Source organism: Drosophila subpulchrella, chromosome 2L, assembly GCF_014743375.2.
Source record: "Drosophila subpulchrella strain 33 F10 #4 breed RU33 chromosome 2L, RU_Dsub_v1.1 Primary Assembly, whole genome shotgun sequence".
NCBI classification, from domain to species: Eukaryota; Metazoa; Arthropoda; class Insecta; order Diptera; family Drosophilidae; genus Drosophila; species Drosophila subpulchrella.
Window position 1 is genome coordinate 19823540 of NC_050610.1, and position 21483 is coordinate 19845022.

At 41.8% G+C, this 21483-nt stretch overlaps 4 protein-coding genes across 6 annotated transcripts; 1 reads left to right on the plus strand and 3 right to left on the minus strand.

Moving 5' to 3' along the window:
• The first annotated feature begins 102 nt into the window (after positions 1–102).
• Positions 103–18734, plus strand: LOC119546184 (transport and Golgi organization protein 6). Its single transcript, XM_037852309.1, has 4 exons — positions 103–717; positions 15702–15807; positions 15862–18066; positions 18122–18734. Exons 2-4 carry the CDS (start codon positions 15747–15749, stop codon positions 18622–18624), a joined length of 2769 nt encoding a protein of 922 aa, XP_037708237.1. The 5' UTR covers positions 103–717; positions 15702–15746; the 3' UTR covers positions 18625–18734.
• Positions 955–3269, minus strand: LOC119546187 (homocysteine S-methyltransferase 1). Its single transcript, XM_037852313.1, has 2 exons — positions 2275–3269; positions 955–1780 (listed from the first exon to the last, which is right to left on the minus strand). The coding sequence occupies exons 1-2, from the start codon at positions 2887–2889 to the stop codon at positions 1400–1402; spliced, it is 996 nt and encodes a 331-aa protein (XP_037708241.1). The 5' UTR covers positions 2890–3269; the 3' UTR covers positions 955–1399.
• On the minus strand, positions 3675–15386 carry LOC119546182 (AP2-associated protein kinase 1). Of its 3 annotated transcripts, none has more exons than XM_037852306.1 (8): positions 14887–15386; positions 11563–11696; positions 11366–11499; positions 10737–11289; positions 10106–10674; positions 9267–9565; positions 8945–9190; positions 3675–6629 (listed from the first exon to the last, which is right to left on the minus strand). In XM_037852306.1, the coding sequence occupies exons 1-8, from the start codon at positions 15047–15049 to the stop codon at positions 4252–4254; spliced, it is 4476 nt and encodes a 1491-aa protein (XP_037708234.1). In that variant the 5' UTR covers positions 15050–15386; the 3' UTR covers positions 3675–4251. The 3 variants fall into 3 exon arrangements, with proteins under 3 accessions (XP_037708234.1, XP_037708235.1, XP_037708236.1); XM_037852307.1 differs by lacking the exon at positions 3675–6629 and adding an exon at positions 7158–7715 and having other exon boundaries at positions 14887–15384; XM_037852308.1 differs by lacking the exon at positions 3675–6629 and adding an exon at positions 7158–8851 and having other exon boundaries at positions 14887–15384.
• LOC119546185 (L-2-hydroxyglutarate dehydrogenase, mitochondrial) lies at positions 18638–21123 on the minus strand. The gene is made up of 3 exons (XM_037852310.1): positions 20713–21123; positions 19274–20131; positions 18638–19214 (listed from the first exon to the last, which is right to left on the minus strand). The coding sequence occupies exons 1-3, from the start codon at positions 20832–20834 to the stop codon at positions 18827–18829; spliced, it is 1368 nt and encodes a 455-aa protein (XP_037708238.1). The 5' UTR covers positions 20835–21123; the 3' UTR covers positions 18638–18826.
• Positions 21124–21483: the final 360 nt, after the last annotated feature.

Sequence of the window (21483 nt, forward strand, 5' to 3'; positions counted from 1 at the left end):
CTTTTATACCTTCCGGCCAGCCACCCAGCTGTGCGGCTTATCGGGGCGAAATTAATAAATAAAATTTATAACAAAACAAATCGGCAAACACAAACACGAGAGTGCCCCCACCCAGTGATACTTTGTGGTTGATAAGCCGGGTGCACAGCTGCCAGACGCTGGCCAGCCAGATTGGATTGTCCGGATTGTCTGCGGCTCCTCCTCCTCCACAAGGCTGATGAAATCGTCGGATCGTCGGAGTGCGTGGTTCAGTTTACCGAGCGTTGGGATTCGACTTCGGCTTCTCGGGATCTCTGTTGAATTGGCGTCGATAACCTCTGAAAACCGCGTAGGACCAACACTCAAAGATGTATTTGGTTGTTGACTTTGCCTTCTTGAGAGAGTAACAGCGGGTGCGGGTGCTTTAAATAGCAGAAGATCGTGGTCCGAAAACAAATTAATTTAAAAACAAAATAATTAATCGCCTTTCTAATGGTAAACAAGCAGGAAAGAAAGCTAATGTCATGGACCTCCGATTTTTAAATAGCCATCATAAAAAAAAAGATTGCATACCTCAAAGGCGCATGTTGGCGTTTTTTGCGTATTACTTTATTGTGTAAAATTTTCGGGTTTTAGAAGCAAAATCTTAGTTAGAAAGGCTACTGGATCAAGATAAAAGCTAGGAATTCACCTTTACCGATTATTTTACAATGCACCATTCCTATCTACATGTCTGGGGTAAGCTTAAGCTTAAGCCTATAACACAATGATAATATAGTATTAATATTTTATATACAACAATATAATATCCAAAAATTAATTAGATTTAACTTTTTAAACTTTTAAACATTTCCTTAAATGTTTCTTTGATAAAATAACAAATATCGCTATAAAAGTAAACGACAGTGTTGTTGGTCAGAAATAGGAAATGTTTTTGTTCCCACAGAAAAAAGAAGTAAATTTACAAAATTAGAGTTCAGATATAGACCTAGTTTTATTACTTCATTCTAAATTTTTTTTCTTATAATATTTAAAGTCGGTAATGAAGAGTAAAAACGTAATAAACTTTATTTTAAAGGACAAATGCACGTTGATGTATAAAAATTGAATCAGAGATTTTTCTGATTTGGATTCCCACTTGAATTGAGCTAGGTTTGCAAAAACAGTCGCTGGGTGACCGCCAGCCCCTGTTCCCAGCCCACTTGTTTACCTTTTGTCCGGCCGTTTAATCTGTTTTTGTCTCCCAGCCCAGCCGTCCACGCTTTTTTCCACTCTCTGCTGATTAGGCAGCCCATCTGATCTGGGTACAAAAAAAATGTACATATGTACTTAGCAAACTAAATAGGTCTAGGTCTAGTCACACGAAACGGCTTTCGCGTTAACGACAAGTCGGCTATCAGTGCTCGGAGTGCTCCACAGATTACGACTTTATGTTGAGGCTATCGACGTACTTGCGGATCGCCAAAACATCCGTAGGATAGACCCGGCAACAGCCGCCCACGATGCGAGCTCCCAGCTGTATCCATTCGGGCACAAATTTGACCACTTCCTCGCCGTTTCCAGTCCATTCGCCTTGATCCGCATCCCAAATCTCGCCGCGATTACTGTAGACCACCAGTGGGATGCGATCCGGTCCAGCAGCTTTCGTGAGTGATGTTAGCAAAGGTGTCACAAATAGTGGATTCACACAGTTGACACCGATTCCAAGGAGCCGGTCCCCAGCCTTCTGGTTCTGGACCAGCCGCCATATGGAGAGAGCTGCCTCCGCAAAGGATTCACCACTCGCCAGGCTTTTCTCATCCTGAAATTATAGATCAAGAGTTAGTTAACGCCAATCAGAGAGTGTCATATTTACTAGGGGCTTAAATTTAAATATTGTATTAGTAAAAATCACAAGAAGCGATTCAACACTTTAGTGATATGTACTGATTAACATTTTTTGTAACTAGGTAATACAAATAAGACCCTGTGTTTTTTATAGCATCTAGTATAAAGAAAAACACCTCCTAACGATGATAAAAAGTTTTGAAGTCCTACTGTAAACATTTACAATTTCTGAAAATCAATTTTGTCATACAATTTCAATGAGGGAACGCACAGAAATCACTTCAGCGCTTAGTTATATACAATTTATAATGTTGCACATAAGGAACTTACCCCCGAATATTTTCTAAAATCTTTTAAATCGGTTCTTAAATTTTATTTGTTGAATGTGCGATCGTCACTACTTTTTAATTCATTAAGAGATGTTTTTGCTTGATATTATAGAGGGAATACTACAACGCAATTACTCACCTTGCACTGAAAAGAGACCCAGAATTTTGCATCCGGATAGTTCTCAAGTACAAATTCGGTAACTGCCTCCGCTTCCATTTGGCAGGGAAGAGTTTCCAGGGCCAAACCATCGACTCCAGCGGCCAAACATATCTCAATTCTGGTCCTGTGCCACTGCTTCAGCAGATCCTTGGTTATCGTGTCCGCATAGTTGCCGGAATACTCGGATCCATCGTGAAGATATGCTCCATAGGGACCTATTGAGCCCAATATCAGGGGCAAAGTCGATTCCAATCCTGAACCGGTTTCTGTAAGGTACTCCTTTTTGGCCTCCTTCGCCAGTTCGACACTTTTTTGGATCAGTTCTACACCTCTATCTTTGGTCACGCCCAAATACTTGACAAAACCCTCCACACTGGACTGATACGTATTGGTTAGAATGATATCCGCTCCATTATGCAGAAAGTCCAGATGAGTTTTAATCACAGCCTCCGGGTTTGTGGCATCAAATCGGGATCCCCACAATGGATCTCCGTCCACTTTTTCGGTAACATTCTTGGCCAGTTGCGATGAGAATCCTCCACACTTCACCAGTATCCCTTTGTTGTTCCAGTTCCAACTGCTGTTTTTCTCCATGGCTTCTCTGGCCTACGTGTTTCGCTGAACTAAAGAATTTTTCTCAGAGCTACCAAGCCGATAGGACTGTATTTTGTATCTGACAGATACGTGATATTGTGAGTTTTGTTGACTTGGAATTTTATTATTTTTGTCGGATTTTTTGCTTGGGTTGGCAACTTTTCCGCTTATCTTGTGTGAGTTTTCACAACACAAAAACACACCTATACTTTTGCACAGCTCAGCTGTTCTTTGTTTACGAGCTGTTCAGTGTACAGTGAACACTTGATGAAGAAAAACGTTTAAAGTATTAAAAAAATATATATTATGAGACAACCCGAGCTTGAATGGCTACTATTTAGCAGTAGTTTTCCCGTTTAAAGTCAACTATAGAAAAAAGTTTTTGTTTAGTTGATTTAAATTTAAAATTGAATTATAAAAATAAGATAATGAGAAATTTAAAAAAAAATTAATCAGTGAGGAGGTTACAGTTCGTACTGTAAATTTGTAAGATTTCAATGGCATTTAATGTCACAAAAGTACTAAAATAGCCACAAGCGGTGGACAAAGAGAACATAAGAAAAAAAAGTAAAAGGTACTTAACCGCAAAAATATGTATATTTATATATAAAAATTTTGAATGAGCAACAGATGTCTTTACGTTATCTTTTGACAAAAGCAACCCTGCAGCTGACACACTGCCCCGACAACAGTCGTGGTTGTAAAATTGAACTATGATCTTAAAAACCAATATTTTTTTGAAAAAAAAAATCGATTTTTCCCACAGACAGCAATTAAAACACTGGTTTAAAATATATAAATACAATAGGCATATTTTATATAATCGAGATAATACATATGCAAAACAAATGGTGTGCTAACATAGACGAGTATGTTAATCGATACGGATAGAATAATTAATTCCTAAATACCTTGGTGTTAGTGAATGCAATTGGTTTAAGCAATAAATTGTTTTTTGGGGTTGTTGTTATTGGGTGTATAATCACATAGTTTTGTATATAAATAAATAATCCAGGGAATATTTCAAGCTGAAAAATGCCACGAACATAAATGTAACTTTGGTAAACTTACGCATTGTATAAATTCTAAAACATCTTTCACTTCTAAAAACTATTTTACATTGTTGCACTAAATAACAGTTATAGGTATTGATCTTGTTCTGTGTATAATATGTGTAGTTATTATATTAACCACTTTTCAACATTGCTACACGCGAATAAATACTAGGCTCAAAAAATACAGATATTTTTGTTATTGGAACGACACTAAAAACGGAACGGAGAAAAGCTTAAACGAAATGCCAAAATAGTTTGAAACACTCAGTCTCAGGTCTCCTTGATAGTTTTGGCCCTACTTTTCATTTTACGAGAACAGGTTGTTGCGCCTTTTGAGGGAGCCGAATTTCTTCTCCGCCTCGAGCAGCATCTTTTCGTTCCTAACCACCTCAAACGGAATCGTCCTGGACAAACGATCCATTTCCTGATCCGATGGAAAGTCCTCAAAGCTCATGTTGCTAAAGCCCGTTTTGGCTGAACTTTGTATGGTATTTGATTGGAAATTGCGACTGCCACCCGCTCCTCGATTCTCATCCTGATCCTGCTCGTCGTCGTCGTCATCGTGGGACTGGTACTGCAATCGCTGGTGCTTCTGCTTGCTGCCGGAACTCAGGGAACTGGTGGATCCCAAAGCGGCAGCGCTTACTTTTTTGTACGAGGCGCCCTTCACCTTTTGGGTGAGCTTTCCCGGCAGCACCCTCACAGCCAGATGGGACTTCTCCTTCTTGGCCTTTCCAGGGGCAGATATACCGATCCCGTCTGCCACCACATCGGCATCACGCAGCACCACGGGCTCCTCCTCGTCGTCCGGTGTGAAGTCGGAGCAGCGATCTTGAGAGATTTGCACATAAGCATTATCGGCAATGGGCAGCAATGGACGAAGATGGGTAACAGACGCGGGTGACGGAGCACAAACTGCAACAGAAACGGGGGCAGGAACTGGAACAGGTGCCGGAACTGGGATCACAGCTGCTGCTGGTGAGGATTGTGGCTGGCTAATGGAGCAGGAACTGGTGCTCATGCTGGAGTAAGACGGCACATTCACGTACACACTGCTGGTGCCACTCGACTTAACCGTCTGGTTATTGTTATTATTATTATAGATCTTCAATGGCTCTGGCGTTTTGTTGATTATAATCGAGTGATTTATGGTCACCAGTTGTGGGGCAGACGCATTGACAGAAACGGACACGGGAACGGAGGCAGGAAGAGATACAGACACGGAGGCGGGCACTTTGATCACATTGTTGTTGTTGTTGTTGTGGCTGGGAAATTGGTGGATCTGGTGGTGCTGTGGGTTCTGTTCGATGGTTCGAATTACCTGCGGAAATGGTTCCAAGCCGAACAAATCGCATTGGTTATTTCCCACCGGCTCTGACTTCTGTGCGTTCTCCTGGAAGGGATTAAAAATTGGTTCATTGAACTCGTCTAGCTGCGGGGAATTCCCCACTTGGTTTGTTGGCGTGAGCTGCGCTGGAAAGCTGGCAAAGTTCGTCGAGGGATCACCAACACCGGTGGACTTAACTGGTGTAGAGGTCCACATCTCAGGCTCAGAGGGTTTGGGCTTCGTCTTGGGCTTGCTCTTCCTTTTCAAAGGAATACCCACGGGTAACTTAAAGGGAGCCAGGGCAAACACATCCTCCTCCGATTCAAGTATCTCGGGATTCGTCGGTAGCGGTGCCGCCAGGGGAGATTCGGTGCTGCTCTTGCTCTCCCCAGAACCATAATCCAATTCGTCATCCAGCAACAACGGACGATCGCCGAACTTGTGCAGGAGATCGCTGGAAGTGGGACTTAGTTCTTCGGACGGAGCACTTGGATCTCCATTGCCAGCTACCAGGCTACGATCCTTCTTCCTCATTCGCACTTTAACCACCACCCTGCTTCGCACATCGTCTTCATGGGTGGTCACACTTTCACATTCAGCATGATAGGCGGAGCTGCTGCAGGTCTTAACTGACTCACTGATGCCATCCATTTCCGTTGGCAAGGGACGACGTAGCTTGGCCTGGGTCTGGCGGGGATTCTCGTCGAAAAGGTCATCATCCTCTGCCCGCAGATCACTGGCAGATCCTATGGAATCCCCATCCGATTCTGCCGCCTTGGCAGCTTCTTCTGCCTGTGCAGCCACTGCAGCAGCCATGAGATTCAGTTGCTGCGCGGCCTGGTGGGCAGCCGATGTGGGTTTCTTGGTCTTGTCGCGAAGTTTCTTCACTATGGGCAAATGGGCCGTCTTATCCACCTTGTGATAGGCAACCTGTTGGATCTTATGGATGGTCTCCGGCAAATTGCTAGTCACCAGCTGCATCTGCTTAAAGATGCCGCCACCGCCTTCATCGCTATCTTGTTGAAAGAACTCGGAACCCTCGGAATCAGAATCATCGGTTGTGGGCTGATCCTTGCTGCGTAGCTTCTCGTACTTGTTGCGATCTTCCAGTGGGAGCTTAACATAGCCAGAGACACCTTCAACTGCCCCTCCAACACCGCCGGGCATTCCGCATTCCGAATCGGTTTTGAGTTTGCTGATGAGCGAGGTCTTCTCCTCGCTGGAAACCTCCAAAGTGGGGGAGAGCAGCCACTTGGATGAGTTGGATGACGTGGCGGTGTTGGCTCCTCCTGTTACCAGGCCGATGGGCGTGGCCACTCCACCTCCTGCTCCGCCGGAGGAGACGCCAATGAATTTCGCTGTGGACGAGAGCGAAGGACTTTTATGCAGTAAGGTAATGAGATTACGGGTAAACGGGTTAGCGGCAGTTTGTTCTACAACTAAATATGGATGAAAGAAGTGAGAACATGAGGATGATCCCCTGAAATGCAATGAGTTACTGAGTGATTTATGAATGCTCTATGCTCAACGTGACGTATACGTAATATTTTGGTTAGTTGAATGACGAACGCGACGATTGAAGCTGGAATACGTTGTAATGTTGACCCAAATGTTAAATTGGGGAATTATGTGTTGATTTTGAGGCGTGCACAGTTAAATTCAATTATTTACTTCTTTTTAAATTCAAATGATCAATTGAATAATATTTTCATTTTGGTTTTAGATTCAACGAAAATACAGATTTTTTTAAAAATAGCAAATTACAAATGTTCACTCATGTTTGCATTTTTAAATTTTTTTAATTTTTACTATTCTGTGCATGCCCAAGCATTTATTAAATTACCCACAAATTTAGTTAGTTTGATTTACATTTTGTGAATGTTCAGTTTGGTTTTTAAACATAATATAGAGTTTATTGCAGTTTTGCTTCAGTTTTGGTTTGAATCTCATACATTTCTTGTGGCTGAACTTAAGCTTACGCCCTTTCTTAACTGGTTTGTATAAATATATAGTGCTTTATGTATATATAGATATAATCTGTATTTGTTGTCATCTGATAATTTGCTCGTATGTGTCTTGGTTACCTGACTTTTGTTGCTTTCATTGCGCCTTATCTGTTGCTCATCTTGGGTTATTCTAGTTACTAACTTTTAGCTCTTTGGTTTAACGCTTCAAGGTGTTTTCTCCCATCGATTTAACTTATTTACAGTATTAACAAGTGTAGTAGTTATAGCTAGTTGAACATTTCAATTGGTGTGACTGTGTGTGGGGAGCATAAGGAATCAATTTCGACATTTTGGAAAACATTCTTTGACTATCTCGGACTTGATCGTGTATATTGTCTTGCGTTGATTGGACTCTCGTGATGATTATTAACAATTGATTGCGTTACTTTTGTTTGTTTGTCTGCTGCCACATCCACAGGGATCGCAGCTTTAGGCGAACTTTATCGAAGGCGAAAATATAAAACAATCAGAGGTAAAAATCTTAATCGAGTTTACTGTCATGTTGAGCGGCAATTGGATCTACAGATCCCTAATAATAATCTCTTTAGCAGTAATCTTTAGAATTGCACGATTTTAACACATGTATGGTAAGTAATAACTGTGATATGCAAATTATTGCCAAAAATGTATACGCTAGTTAGAATTCAATTGCTTCACACTCTACGCCAACAACATGAATAAATATATCTAATATTTTCTCTTAGTTAGCTAAATTTACAATTACACACAGAGTAGATACATTTACAAATAAGCCAATGAATTGTACAATAAAAATAATTGAAATTTGTTCTTTTGATTGGTTAGTTTACGAACCACAACCGCTAATTTATTACTGTTAAGAACTAAATTTATATAGATGCTAGATATAATAATTAATTTTGGTTTTTTTAAGCTTTTATTTGTTTCTAGCAAAGTACCAGCACCAAGTATTTTATTGTTAGAAGCGCTAAGATTGGAGATTGTTAAGGGGATGGGGAGGATGGTAAGATGTGTAATTTCCATAACAGACCAAAAAAACTTTAAAAATGTTTTATAAAACGTATTCATCAATAATTTAGTTAAATCTTCCCTATAGTAATACTTTTTCAAAAATAAAATGATTGACGAATTAAATATTAATTTGAATTATCATTAATCAATACTTTGATTTGACTTTCTTTTGTAGGTATTTTATGAAGTTTCTAATATCTGTTGCCAAAAAAACGTATGAAACACCGAAAATAAATTATAAGATGATCGACAGTTGCTTTACGTTATCTTCGGAACGATTAGTGGGTGCATTGGGGTATTTACAAATTAATTGATTGCACTTAAGTAGTCTACGTCGCGGGATCTTCCACCCTTCTATATGGCACGCTAAATCTTTCGATCGAGCAGCGATCGGCTAGTATATGGATTATCTATAGCTGGGGGCTGAACGGATCTTTCGGCGGCTGCCGATGTTGTCTGGAAGCGGCTCCTTGGATGGAGGATATCGAGGAGATCGCCTTGGCGGCTCTCTGCTGAGTTGAGCTGAGCGTTACTAGGAAGTTTTTAGACTACGTCTACGTCTACGTTCAAATCACTTTCACTTTCTGCATCGAGATTGAGAGCGAACAAAAGCAACAATCGGAAAACTAAACGTATTCTGGCATTGCAAACGGTTAAGGTAGAATTTCATGCTTTACCTCCGGTTTTGCGCAGCGAGCTCGCCTTCTCGCGCAGTCCGGGTGGCAAACTGAATGGCGCCGATCCGAAAGGATCCTCCGAAAGCTGCGGTGGATGAGGCGACACGGCGGCCGTAATTGCAGCAGGTGGAGGCACTGCACCTGGAGCAGGTGGAGGAACAGCTGCAATGGGAGCCACAGCCGCTGAGGGATTCTGCTCCGTGGGCGTCAGCGTGGATGTTGTGGAAGCCGATTTGGCTGTAATGCCTGGAAAAAGGATATTAATTAGTGAGAGATTCTGAACAAATTAAATATCTTATACAAAACCGATCCCTCAACTTACTTCCTTGACTTCCTCTTTGGCGGATCTTGTCGAACTCCGCCTCGAATATATGATCCTCGGTCATTTGGCTAAAGGGCTGCTCCTCTTCGAATGGATTCCAGGCCTCAACTCGCTTCTCCACCGCCGTTTGTCCTGACTTCAATAGTTCGCTAATAGATACCGCAACAGAGTTCGCATTTGCAGAGGCATATATCCCGGGATTTGAGGCAGCACTGGCCAAAGTCTGGGGACCATCGCCCATTGCAGCCAAGTTATTGTTAAACGGGGCCAGAAACTGACTTGTCTCATTGGCAAACGTTCTGGAGCGCAACGAAATAAATGCATGATTAGATGATCAGTGAGCGATGGGTAAAATTAAAATTGTAAGGGAAAAGAGCAAGCAAGGCAAAGAAGTAAATACGGGATGGGTTACAGATCTTAAGGCTACAAAGTTTCTATTGGCTTCGCGGCTCATCGCCCTCATCCTGGTCACTTGTAGCTCTTAAGGATGAAGAACACACAGAAAGAGGCAAGCAGAGAGTGAGTGAAAGAGCAAGAGAAGAGCAAAACACAGAACACATACAGATCGTGCTGGATCGAGCCATTGAAAAGGGTCTAAAATCAAGAATATTTGTATTAAAAATTAAGGTTAAAAATGTTTAAACCAAAATGTGTTTATGTTTTTAAAAATTGATAATAATCTTGCTCAGTTAACCAAAATGTATTTTAATTTATTTTGTAATTTTGATTTAGAAATCTACCATTTCTTTTTTAATAAAGTGATAGCACAATTAATATTACCAGAGTAAACATTGGTATTCTTGATTTTAGTTTATCTTATTCACTCATATTCCACTTACTTATTAAAGGCCGATGTATCGCTAACGTTTCGTCTATGACCACCACCTCCGCTGGGTTTCGGAGGCGTAAGCATATTCTTCGTGGGCGTGCCTTCAGTGGCATTCAAATCCTGAGGCACTTCCTCCTTATTGGGCTCCTCTGCTGCTGGTATAAATTCAGCTGGAATTGCAGCCGCAGCTGGCTCATTGAAGGGATCCGGATAGCCACTGGTCTCAAAGAGATTACTGGCAGCAGGAGCTGCCGGTGTAACCGCCTGAGGAGCAGGAGGGCCTGGCGGCATAGCTGGAAAGTTGGCCTGAAACTGCTCGACCACAGGCTGCGGCTGAGGTTGTGGAGAGGTGATATTCTGCCTGGGAGAGGGACTGGGCGGCAAACCGAGACCCAATGGATTTCCTCCATGCACCGCAGAGGAACCCTTGGGCCGAGAACGAGGAGCTACGCTGGTGCCCGCCTCCACAACCGACACATTTTGGGCCTTGGCTGCCTTGGAGGCTGCAGCACTGATCCTCTTGGCCTCCGATTCAAAAGGAGGCACCACCAGCAGTTCGAAGTTTGGAATGGGAGTTTTCTAATGGGAAAACTCAATTATTTACTACCAATTTATATGGATAGACTTCCAGTGCAACTTACATGTAGATTTTGTACGGGGTTCTCCTTGCCAGCAAGTCGAAAGGCCACTTCGCAGACTTGCCAAATGTTTGGCCTCTTCTCCAGATCCGTATCCAACATGTATTTAATCAGCTGGTGCATGCCCTTCGAGTACTTCGAGGAGTCTGGAATGGAGAACTGACCATTCTGGATGGCCAGTGTGCTCTCCCCAAAGGGCAAGGAAAAGAAGCACAGCTTGTAGAGCATGCAACCCAATGCCCAGATGTCTGCCTTGGTGGTGATGCTCTTTCCTCCGTACAGGTCGATCATTTCAGGAGCTCGATAGGACAGAGTGGTGTACTTCTGGATTTCCTCCTGCACCATCGTGACACCGTGCTGCTGAGGATTTAGCGTCTTGGCCGTGGCCGATCCAAAGTCGCAGAGTACGAAGTTGCCCGCATCCGTCTGCAGGATGTTCTCCACTTTCAGATCACGGTGAATGATCGGGGTCTGACAGTAGTGCAATCGGGAAACAGCCTCGGCAATATCACAGAAGATGTTAAGCACCTCGGGCTCCGTGAAGCCAACGTGTAATCTACGGGTGATTTGATTCAATTACATTTGACTTCAGGGATCAAATGAATTCGTAATAATTGGTTTACTTGGTTTACCTTGCATTCATCATGGCTAGCATGTGATGCTTACAGTAGGGCATCAGGAGGAGCACCTCGCACACCCCGTTCCCGGTGGGCGTGATGCTCGAGTCCACGTAGCCGATGATGTTCTTGTGACCGCTCAGGTTGCTCTGGAAGAGGGAAAGTGATTGTTCTATTAGATTAGGTTTGTTTGTCCTGGTTTATTAACTCACCGCAATCTGTATCTCTCGCTTGGCCACATTCAGATCGTGCTCATTGTTGACGTACATTCGCTTCAGGGCGTACTTGGTTGCCGAGGCACTGCCTCCGCCGTTGCCCCTGGCCAAAAAGACCATGGCGAAACCACCTGCGTTAGTTTTGGGGAGATGGGGGAAGAGAAAAACAGACCATTAGTGGGGGTAACTTGACGGACTAGACATCCATAACAGCTGTCAGCTGTAAACAGCAAAGCACATATCAACTAGGGGAGTAGACTTAATGATAACACAATCCGTTGTGAATACCCTATAGTTTCAGGAAAGATTGTATAAATTATTAAAAAATATTCATATTTTGTTTTATGAAAAGATGGGATCGCAAAACGTTTGTGATTAAATTGGTTACCATTTAATAATGTGTAAAAACTGAAATTGTAATATTTAATTTTCCCTAATTAAATGGGAGTTAAAAATTATTCTGCGAATATTTAAATCTTCTTACTCTTTAAAGAAAAACTTTATAATATTATGCCAATGAGTATTTACTTCCGAAAATAAAAATTATGCATCATAATAAAAAAAATTATTGTAGTTTTCCATTACTAAAAGAGTATATAAATACAATTCAAAATTTATGAAAAAGCATGTTATTTTTGTTTCAAATTACGATGAATACGTGATTCAAATCTAGTTTGTTTCCTTTCACATAATTCACGTTCACACAAGTGCAGTGCAAATATGCACTTGATGCAGATTTAATTAAAGGGTATCTGAATTTGAAAGATAGCATTCACTGTCTGGCCATGGAACGATTTACACATGTTTTGCCCAACAGACGATTTGCATGAGGTTTATTTCATTTTATTGCAAATAGAATTCAAGTAGAGCCCCCACATTCAGCCCCTCGTCACCTGTCGCTTTGCGCCACTTCAAAATGTACGATAAAAAGGCAACGCAATATAAACTAAACTATTGAAGGTCACGTACAGAAATAACAACAATAACATGCGACAATAACAATACTCAGCGGGGGAAGATCGAGGGGTGGAAAAAAAAGATAGGGAGCGTGGGCACTAGGAAAAATATCATCTACTGTATATAAAAATTATTTACTTCAATGGTTTAGTTCATTAATTAATCAGTGACCAAAAAAATAAATAGTTTTAAGCTTTAAGCATTTAAAAAAAAAGGTTCAACAATATAACATATACTTAAAAATATTTTTCTCTGTGCAAAAGATAGAGAGAAATGAATAGCGGACATACGAATGTAACCATTTTTGCTTGATTTTTGCTCGACTTTGTGAAATTATGGCGTCAAATGTTAATCAATGCTGAAGGTTGCCAGCCAACAGCAACAAATCAACTTTGGCAAAAAAGTACAGCAACAACATTCAGTAATAATAGTTATGAAAAGCAACAATAACAATGCACAATTGTAGCGAAGCGAGAAAACTTGAGAAGGCAATTTAAAACGCAAACTAGGGTAGAAAAAGTGGCTGAAAGGGGCTAAATGGGGAGTCAAATGCAAGCCGGGCATTAGGGGGTTAAGGTGGGGCAAGGGGAATAGCTTCATTCGTTAACGGTTTGTCGCTTAGTCATTTCCAAGTGTTGTTGGTACTGGAGCTGTCTTGTTGGGTGCTCAAAAGTTAAGTCAAGGAAAGCAGGTAAAAAATTAAAGGCGATTAAGATCCATGTTACTGTAGTGATACTCAGCATATTCAGACAGTAGAAGTTCTTTTGAACTTAATAAGTAAAGATCTTTGAAAAACTTAACAATGTTATTGAACTAAAGTGATCAAAACGTGATTGTTTTGATGATATCATAGGATCATCTTAAGAAATCACGAATACCTAACGTCTTTCGTATAGACGTATACCTCTATATCGATATATCCAGTCTATATCGATATATTTTAAAACTAAAATGAGTCCTTCCAATAACTAAGAATATATATCAAATTGTGGAAAACGTTTTCTTTTTTCAAAGTTAATCAATTGTTTTTTGAAAGGAGCCCAGTTCCTATTAAAGACAATGTTCTAAATTTCAGTTCTTCTTAAAAATAATTCATTATTTTAATTGGTTATTACACTATTTTTTATAAAAGTAATGATATAAATAGAATAAAATAAATTTTTATTAATCAGAGACACATTTTACTATATTGAATGCATACAATAGCCTAACTTGGTACACTCTCCACTTTATAAATCACAGGGTATCCTGAAAAACAGCTGACTGTCTGACAGCGGCGCCAGCGCACCGCAAAACAACATTACGAATCGAGTCTGCTTGCCAAAAGTATAAAAAGTACAAACAAAAAAAGTACTACGTAATGGCTAAAGGAAAGGTAGTGAATGGAAGGCAATGCATTGTGTGAGCAATCGTTAGAAGATCAAATGTTAGATGGTTGGTGTTTGTGCCAAGCCACTTGCAGCACAGGATATGGGCACTCCGCAATTCAAGGACAAGGACAAAGCCATGGCAATTTCCTTAGGGTCGAACTTTGCCATTTTACTCGGCAAAAGGTGGAAAACGGAAAACTGGGAGACAGTCGGCAGATGAAGGCAGTTCAGTGTTGGTCTTGCCGCTTCATTGGCTAAATTAACATAATTGATTCAATTGATTTGTGGCCATGTGTAGTGGCTACGGGAATTCTATGGGTATTCTATGGAAAAACCAACCAGAGCTGTGACTGTGTGTACAGTCAAACTTCTTTAACAGGGAAAACCTATAGTTACAAGCTAAAGTTTAGATATACATATTTGATCTTAGCCAAACAACTTTTTATATTGGTCAAACATTTAGACATTTTGACTGCTTACTATCCGATAAAAAAAATTGCAGTTACGAAAATACATAAATAACTCTGCGTCAAGGGCAAAAATTACAATGCAACTTCTTTGAAGTTATGCGTTTATAAGGGTCAAGGGTTTACTAGTTAAAAAAATAAATAAACTATGTTGAAAAAACATAAAATATTGGAAATTAAAGTATTTTAATACTTATTAATATTAAGAAAAGTTTAAAGTTTACTGGGAGTTAGAGTTAGTTAATATCGACCGTATGTATAATCGGAAATGCGACAAGTGGCGCCCCCAATTAATTGGATACGCAGCTGATTTCTATGCTCTTTAGAGGTTTGTACGCCCCACTTTTGGGAATTCTTGATTTTTTATCTAATCTGGCGGAGGTAGGAACGAATGGGGCATGTAGGTTGTTACTGCCCACCTGTAAATCAGCCCGGTGATAAACATAATCGCATTGCTACGTGTAGGGAGATAGGGAAAATGTGGACAAAGATAGATGGGATAGTGGGGATGTGTGGTATATGTGTACCTTCTGCCAGGACATCCTCCACGGTGACCGTGACGCGTCCCACTGTAAAGACCTTGCCCACAAAGCTGTTCTTCTCGTTCGAGGACGACGAGCTGCTGCTGTTGGGTGGATTCTCCAGTCGCGAGTTCTCATTGCGCTCGAACTTGGACAGGATTTTCTTCATTTTCCCCCGATTTTCACCAGAAAATGTTTACTGCCCAGCAGCACTACACACACACACACACTCTCGCGAGCACACGCACACAATATCACACACGGTCTTAATTGCCTGCGCGTAGGTGTTTTTGGCAATCTTTTTTTTGTGGAGGCGACTGACGGAGGGCGAGGCGTCGGTGCCGCTGGCCAATTAATCCACGTTCGAGTCGAATCGGTTAGCTGAATTAAGCTATTCTGCGCACTTTGTGTTTTTGCATGCACACACACAATGCAGGGGAAAAAGAAAGTTGTTCGATTTTCCTGCTGCCTTTTTTTGTTCGTGGGGCCAGTGTGACCAGAGCAAAGTGCTGCAGTTCGATGCGCAATCCGCCGCCAGTGCAGCCGACAATCGATTGGCAAAATATAGCCAAGTTGCGGGGGATAAACAGCTAGAAGTTAAGAATCACATAAAGGTAGATAAAATGCATAATCAAATAATAATTAAATACAGAATGCTAAATTATTTATTTAATTTGGATAGCTTACTTAGCTTTTAATAATTAAATATAAATTGATGAACAAATATCTCTGCAATTGATGTAGCTATTTTGTCAACACCTTCCCACTATTCTGTTTATGTTATCGATTGCACTTCTACTACTGTAAACACTCATCTCTAGCAAATGGTCGCGAATTTCGCAAACATTTAATTTGTAGTGATAGGAATGATAAATACGGCCAAATACTTTGCTCTTTTAGAGAGTTTGACGTTTAATAAGGCACTAGGTAATATTATATATTTAAATAATTAAAACCATATTGATATAACCATCTTTGCAGCAAATAAGGCAAGTAATATCTCGGACACGCCTGATGCCTTGAAAAAGAACCTGTTAAATTTAGAAAAATATGCCAAACTGGAGGTTGATCAGCAGTTGCATGAGTTATGCAAGGAATACCTGTTAACAGCAGATCAGGAATCCAGTATAGATCCCAAAGGGGAACCCACAATATCCTATATAGTGAGACTGCAACATGTGCTTCATTCGATCACGAGGAATATTAACTTCCATAGCGACGCCAAGGAGGATCTAATATCAGTGGCGCACCTTAAACTGTGCATCCAAGCCACCCAGGAGTTGTCCTACTATTCGCTTCGATGTCAGCTCCATAAGGATTTCTACAAGTCGCCTATCTTCCATGAGGCCCAAGGAAAATTCAAGGCGAATCCTTCGCTGCTGCTTTTAAGCATTCAGTTCTTTGTACATCTACTGCCTATCCGTCAGTTTCACATAGCCAACTCCATGGAGCTGGTTCAAAGGGATCTCCTGGCGGCCATTATGAGTCTACGTGGGGAGAAGGACTCGGTGCATTTGGAAAAGGCGATATCCTACCTATGGCAACAGGAATCTAAAGCGGATTTCTTCCGACACATCTTGCTATTAAAAGCCACACCGCTTTGCACACCCTTGGCCAACTTATTGCACCATCAACTTCTCGGAAAGCTAAACTCACCCCAGGGATTTTCCAGCTTTGTGGATGCGCTGCAACAAACTCCCAATGTGAGTCCTACAAGAAATGCGGAAATTGTGGCCAGCATTGTGGCTAGAAAAGGATTCTCTCAACTTGCACAAGGGAAGATGATTCTCCAGGTGTTGGAGTATTGTAAATTCTACCTCCAGGATGCGGACAAAATGTGTGCCGGTGTCTTATCCCTTAGAAGGCTCTACGATTTAAATGATACAAATCAGAAGCAGATTGATGATATATTATCCAAACACTGGGCAAGCCTTGTTAACCCAGAAGATGTAATTAGTGGCCTGATCTTAATGGATCATCAAGAACTCTGCAATCGCATCCTCTTGTGGCAGCATCTTTTCTGCTCCTCCAGCGTGGCTTGTTTACCCAGTAACTTATTAATTCCTTACCTTCCCCTGCTCCTCCAACTTTTCGACGGTTTACCTTTAGAACTACCAGCAACATCGCAGCTTTCGGGGATCATATCACGATGCCTAGATAATAGAGAACGGGAAAAGGAATTGCCAGATGTCCTTCAAAGACTTTTTAAATGGGAAGTTGAAGAGGAGCCTCCTTGGAAGAGTTTACACCCACGAATTTTGATCCTGCCTTCCTCAACCATCAATGAAATGCAGGTTAAAGTGGCCCACAAGGATCACCAAGTAGATCATGACATGGGCAGGATTTTGCCCGGACTGCTTTTATCCAGCTCTCATCATTCCCTCACGTGCAATGTTTTCCTAGCTCTATTGGGTTTTATGGGTAACCAGTTAAAGCAGAAGTCTTCAGCCGGCGTTGATTTCATCTCTTCGGAAACGGAGCTCAAGGACTTTCTGCACTCCAAGTATCAACTAAAACTGGATTTGCTTATCGCGCTGAACCAAATGGTGGCTCACCAGCCATTGAGAGCTCAGCTTGCCCTGCACACCAAAGAGTTCTTGCATATACTGAAAGACTTGTTGGTCCACCGATCTGAAGAACAGGAGACCACGGATCATATTTTGCTCATTGTGCTAAACCTTTTGCAGGAACTCCTTGAGGGCAGTGAGAATCTTCAGCTCTCAGAAGGTACTAAAGAGCTAAGGGAGCCCTTGCAGCAGTTGGGCCTAAAATCCTCCAACTCTCTCGTCCAGCAATCTGTTCACTCCCTGTTAACTATTATTCAAGGAGCTTGGCGACCAAGTGAAGCTATCAAAATCCAACCATTCCAAAAAGCTCGCTCCCTGATAGAGGAAAAGCAATCCCACTTGCAAGTGTATGGCATTCAGATTATAATAGATTTGCTCAAGAAACGAGATCCCGCGACCTTGTCGCAGGGTCATCTCATTATAGCATTAGCTCTGACCACTCTGAAGGACAAGGAATCGTACACCTTCCTCAATTGTGTTCGGCTCTTTGTGTCGTTAGTTCATGTGATGGAGTCCGAAGTGCTGGACAAGCTGAGTGACGAATATTTATCGGAGACGGCTGAGTTGGATTACCGACTGGTTGTGGGAGAAGCTATCTTGAAAGTCGCTCAGGAGTTAGGTGAGTTATGTTTTGGACAATTAAAGTTTAAAACTTAAGCTGACTACCTTTTCAGGTCCACTCTGCTATCGATACAAGGCTGTTTTGCTCAATTGCTTTATGCACGGCTCACGCTCTCCTGTTCACGAATTCCGGATGTCAGCGTTCGCCAATCTCGCCCAGCTTTGTCGCCTGTTGGCTTATCAGGTGCAAAACTTCTTCCAGGAGCTACTTCAATTGGTTAATAGTGAATTAAGCACAGGAAGCTTTGTGCCCGCTAAGAGGGCAGCTGTCTTAGTCTTAGCTGAACTGTTGAATGGCATGGAGAACTTATTGGACTACCAGGATATGCTTCTTCCCATTTATCGCCTCTTTCGAGCCATCGAGACCGAGGAGTCCTGTGATCCACAAATGCGTCAGCATGCGGCGAATGGCCTTAAAACATTAAACGAAAAGTGCCGAAAACTGATTCAATCTAGCTTAGAGGAGAATTCGTTACAAAAACAGATTAAGGTGCTAGGCATCAGGGAAGAAGACCCACCTCAAAGAAAGAACCGTCATATCCTCGAACTGAATTAAAGGTTAGCTTATATTCTTTTAAAATTTGTAATTCTATTGCATACAAAATAGTTTATCTTTATAAATTACAAAACGAAATGCGAAATAGATCAGATCACTGACACCATAAAGGCAGAATTTAGGACAACATTTGATTTGCAGACGGTGATGCATGGTCAATAAATTTGGTTTACGCCTTGGATTTTCGTTAGGATATAGGCTATCACTTGCCGATGGAGAACTCTTTCTCGATCTTGTCGGCAATCATCTTGGCGATGGCGAGACTGCTGGTTGCTCCTGGCGATGGGGCGTTTCTGCAGTGAAGAACACGCTTGGCCAGTGGTCCCGATCCCTCGCCGCGATCGAAGACGAAGTCGTCCACCAGGTTGCCCTGCAGATCCATTGCCTGGGCACGAACTCCCGCTGGACCGCGCTGGATGTCGTACTCCGTGATGTCCGGGATGTACTTTTGCAACGCCTTGACCTGCAGGTTAATGAACCACGACTTGGACATCTCGCTCAGTCCGAAGCCGATGTACTTGCTGGCCATCTTGATAAAGCCCGGATAGCGTAGGGCGTCAAAAAGCTCGAAAAGATTGATGTCACCCCACCTGGCAAGTGGTGAAATGGTCAATGGAGTCTAAACGACGTTTTCAAGAATAAGACTTACGTGTAACCTTCTCGTTTAAGAGCCAGAACGGCATTTGGTCCCAGCCAGATGGATCCGTCCATCCGCGGCGTGAAATGAACTCCCAAGAAGGGGAAACGGGGATCTGGCACCGGATAGATGTTGCCCTTAACCATATGCTGTTTTTCCTTGGACAGCAGCAAGTACTCTCCACGGAATGGCAGAATCCGGGGATCTTTGGGGCATCCTGTCTTCTCGGCCAGCAAGTCGGATTGCAGCCCACCGCAGGTCAGGACGTTTTTGGTGCGAACTGTTTGACCAGGCTTGGCGCCATGGATGGTGACTGGGAAATCGGTTCCCTCTTTGGTCTCGGTGAATTTGCTGACATTGAAATTTAGGTATATATCACCACCGCTTCGAGTGAAATCCTGGCCATAATGCCTGGTAACCAATCCCCAGTCAACAATTCCGGTGTGCGGGCTGTGGAGAGCCTTCAGTCCCTTGCAGTAGGGTTCGATCTCCTGGATCTCATCACCTTCGATCATCCTTAGATCCGGCACATTGTTGGCAATGCCACGCTTCTCCAGATCCTCCAGCAGCTTCACCTCTTTCTCATCCGTGGCCACAATCAGTTTGCCGGTTTTCTTGTACGGGATCTTATGTTCATCCAAATAAGCATAGGCCAGATGCATGCCCTCCACACAAAGGCGGGCTTTCAGCGTGCCAGGCTTATAATAGATGCCAGCATGGATCACTCCGGAATTGTGTCCACTCTGGTGCATCGCCAACTGGCATTCCTTCTCCAAGATGGCTACTTTTAGGGATGGATGGCGCAGAAGGATCTCACGGGCCGAGGCAGCACCCACAATACCACCGCCAACCACAACCAGATCATAGTCTCTGAGGGAAGGGGATGTAAAAATACCAAAATTATTACTCCATAAGCGGTTATGATTCAGCTGTTTATTTTTTAATCTTTCTAAACCAATTTCATTTTTAAAATGATAAATATATTTGGAATGTAATTTTTTTTATGTTTTTATAAAAAGATTAAACTGTAATTTTATTACTTAAAGATATTGAAGATGTACTCGAATGGATGTCAAAAATTTTCTGTGATTTCTGTATATACATTTACTTTATATCAACTTTATTATAAAGACAAAGAATCTTTGAATCAAGAAGGTAAACAAGTCATATACATTATGTTTATATATAAAGCTTTAAGAGTAATGTAGTTACTTAAAGATTTTGAAGATGTACTCGAATGGATATCCTGAATTTTCTTTGATTTCTGTATGTATACCTTTTATATCAACTTTTATACTAAAGACAAAAAATCTTTGAATGAAAAAGGTAAAGAAGTCAATTTAAGTTCGGGAACTCTTAAGTAATAGAGAATCCCCAAAACAGTAAAAGTATCTGAAGGCCGGAACACCCCCGAAAATAAGAGAATGTTATCGTAATCTCAAGAGACTTACACGCAATTCGACGAGCTGTGCTGAAATCTTTTATTGGTCGCGGTGGATTCGTGGGGCATGGCCACGCCCACATTGAGCAGTCCCCTCCGAACGCCCTGTACCAGCAGTCGCACCTGTGCCATTTCTCTTGCTTTCTCCTTTCACCACCCGCGCACAGACGTAGAATTTAGATTTTTCGCCAGCCGAACGGAAAGACCTTGCTTGACCTTGCCTTTTCCTCCGCCAAACTGTGCGTACAGACCGCCACCGTGCGAATCGACAGACTGAAGCCCGTGGAAGTTTTCCGTGCGGCGAGAGAAAATAAATATGCTCAACGGGCCGAGCATCTGCGGGGTTTTTGGGGCCGAAGGTGTGTCATAAACGCGCTAATTGATAAGTGTGACGGATTACCGGGCAAAGGGGCGGTTTGGGGGTGGGAAGTGTGTGTCAGCTGTCCGATTTGTTGATAAGCTTTAATGTGGCCAGCTGGCCATTTTGCGAATTTGATATTTATCAACACTAAAACTAGCTGTAAATAGCCAAGTTTTATTTTTTATACATACTAAATAAAATAATTAGTATTCCGAATAAAACAGTGTGGAAAAACTTTTATGAATTTGAGTTCAAAACTAGTATCATTATCTTTTTTCTATGTATATTTTCTTGTTCAGAAAACAACCTAACTAAAACTTTAACGAAATTGTCTAATTCAAATAACAACATTTTTATTTTAACGTAATCTTATAGGCACCAACAATCTTGATCTTTTGAATTTCGATATTTATCGGATAC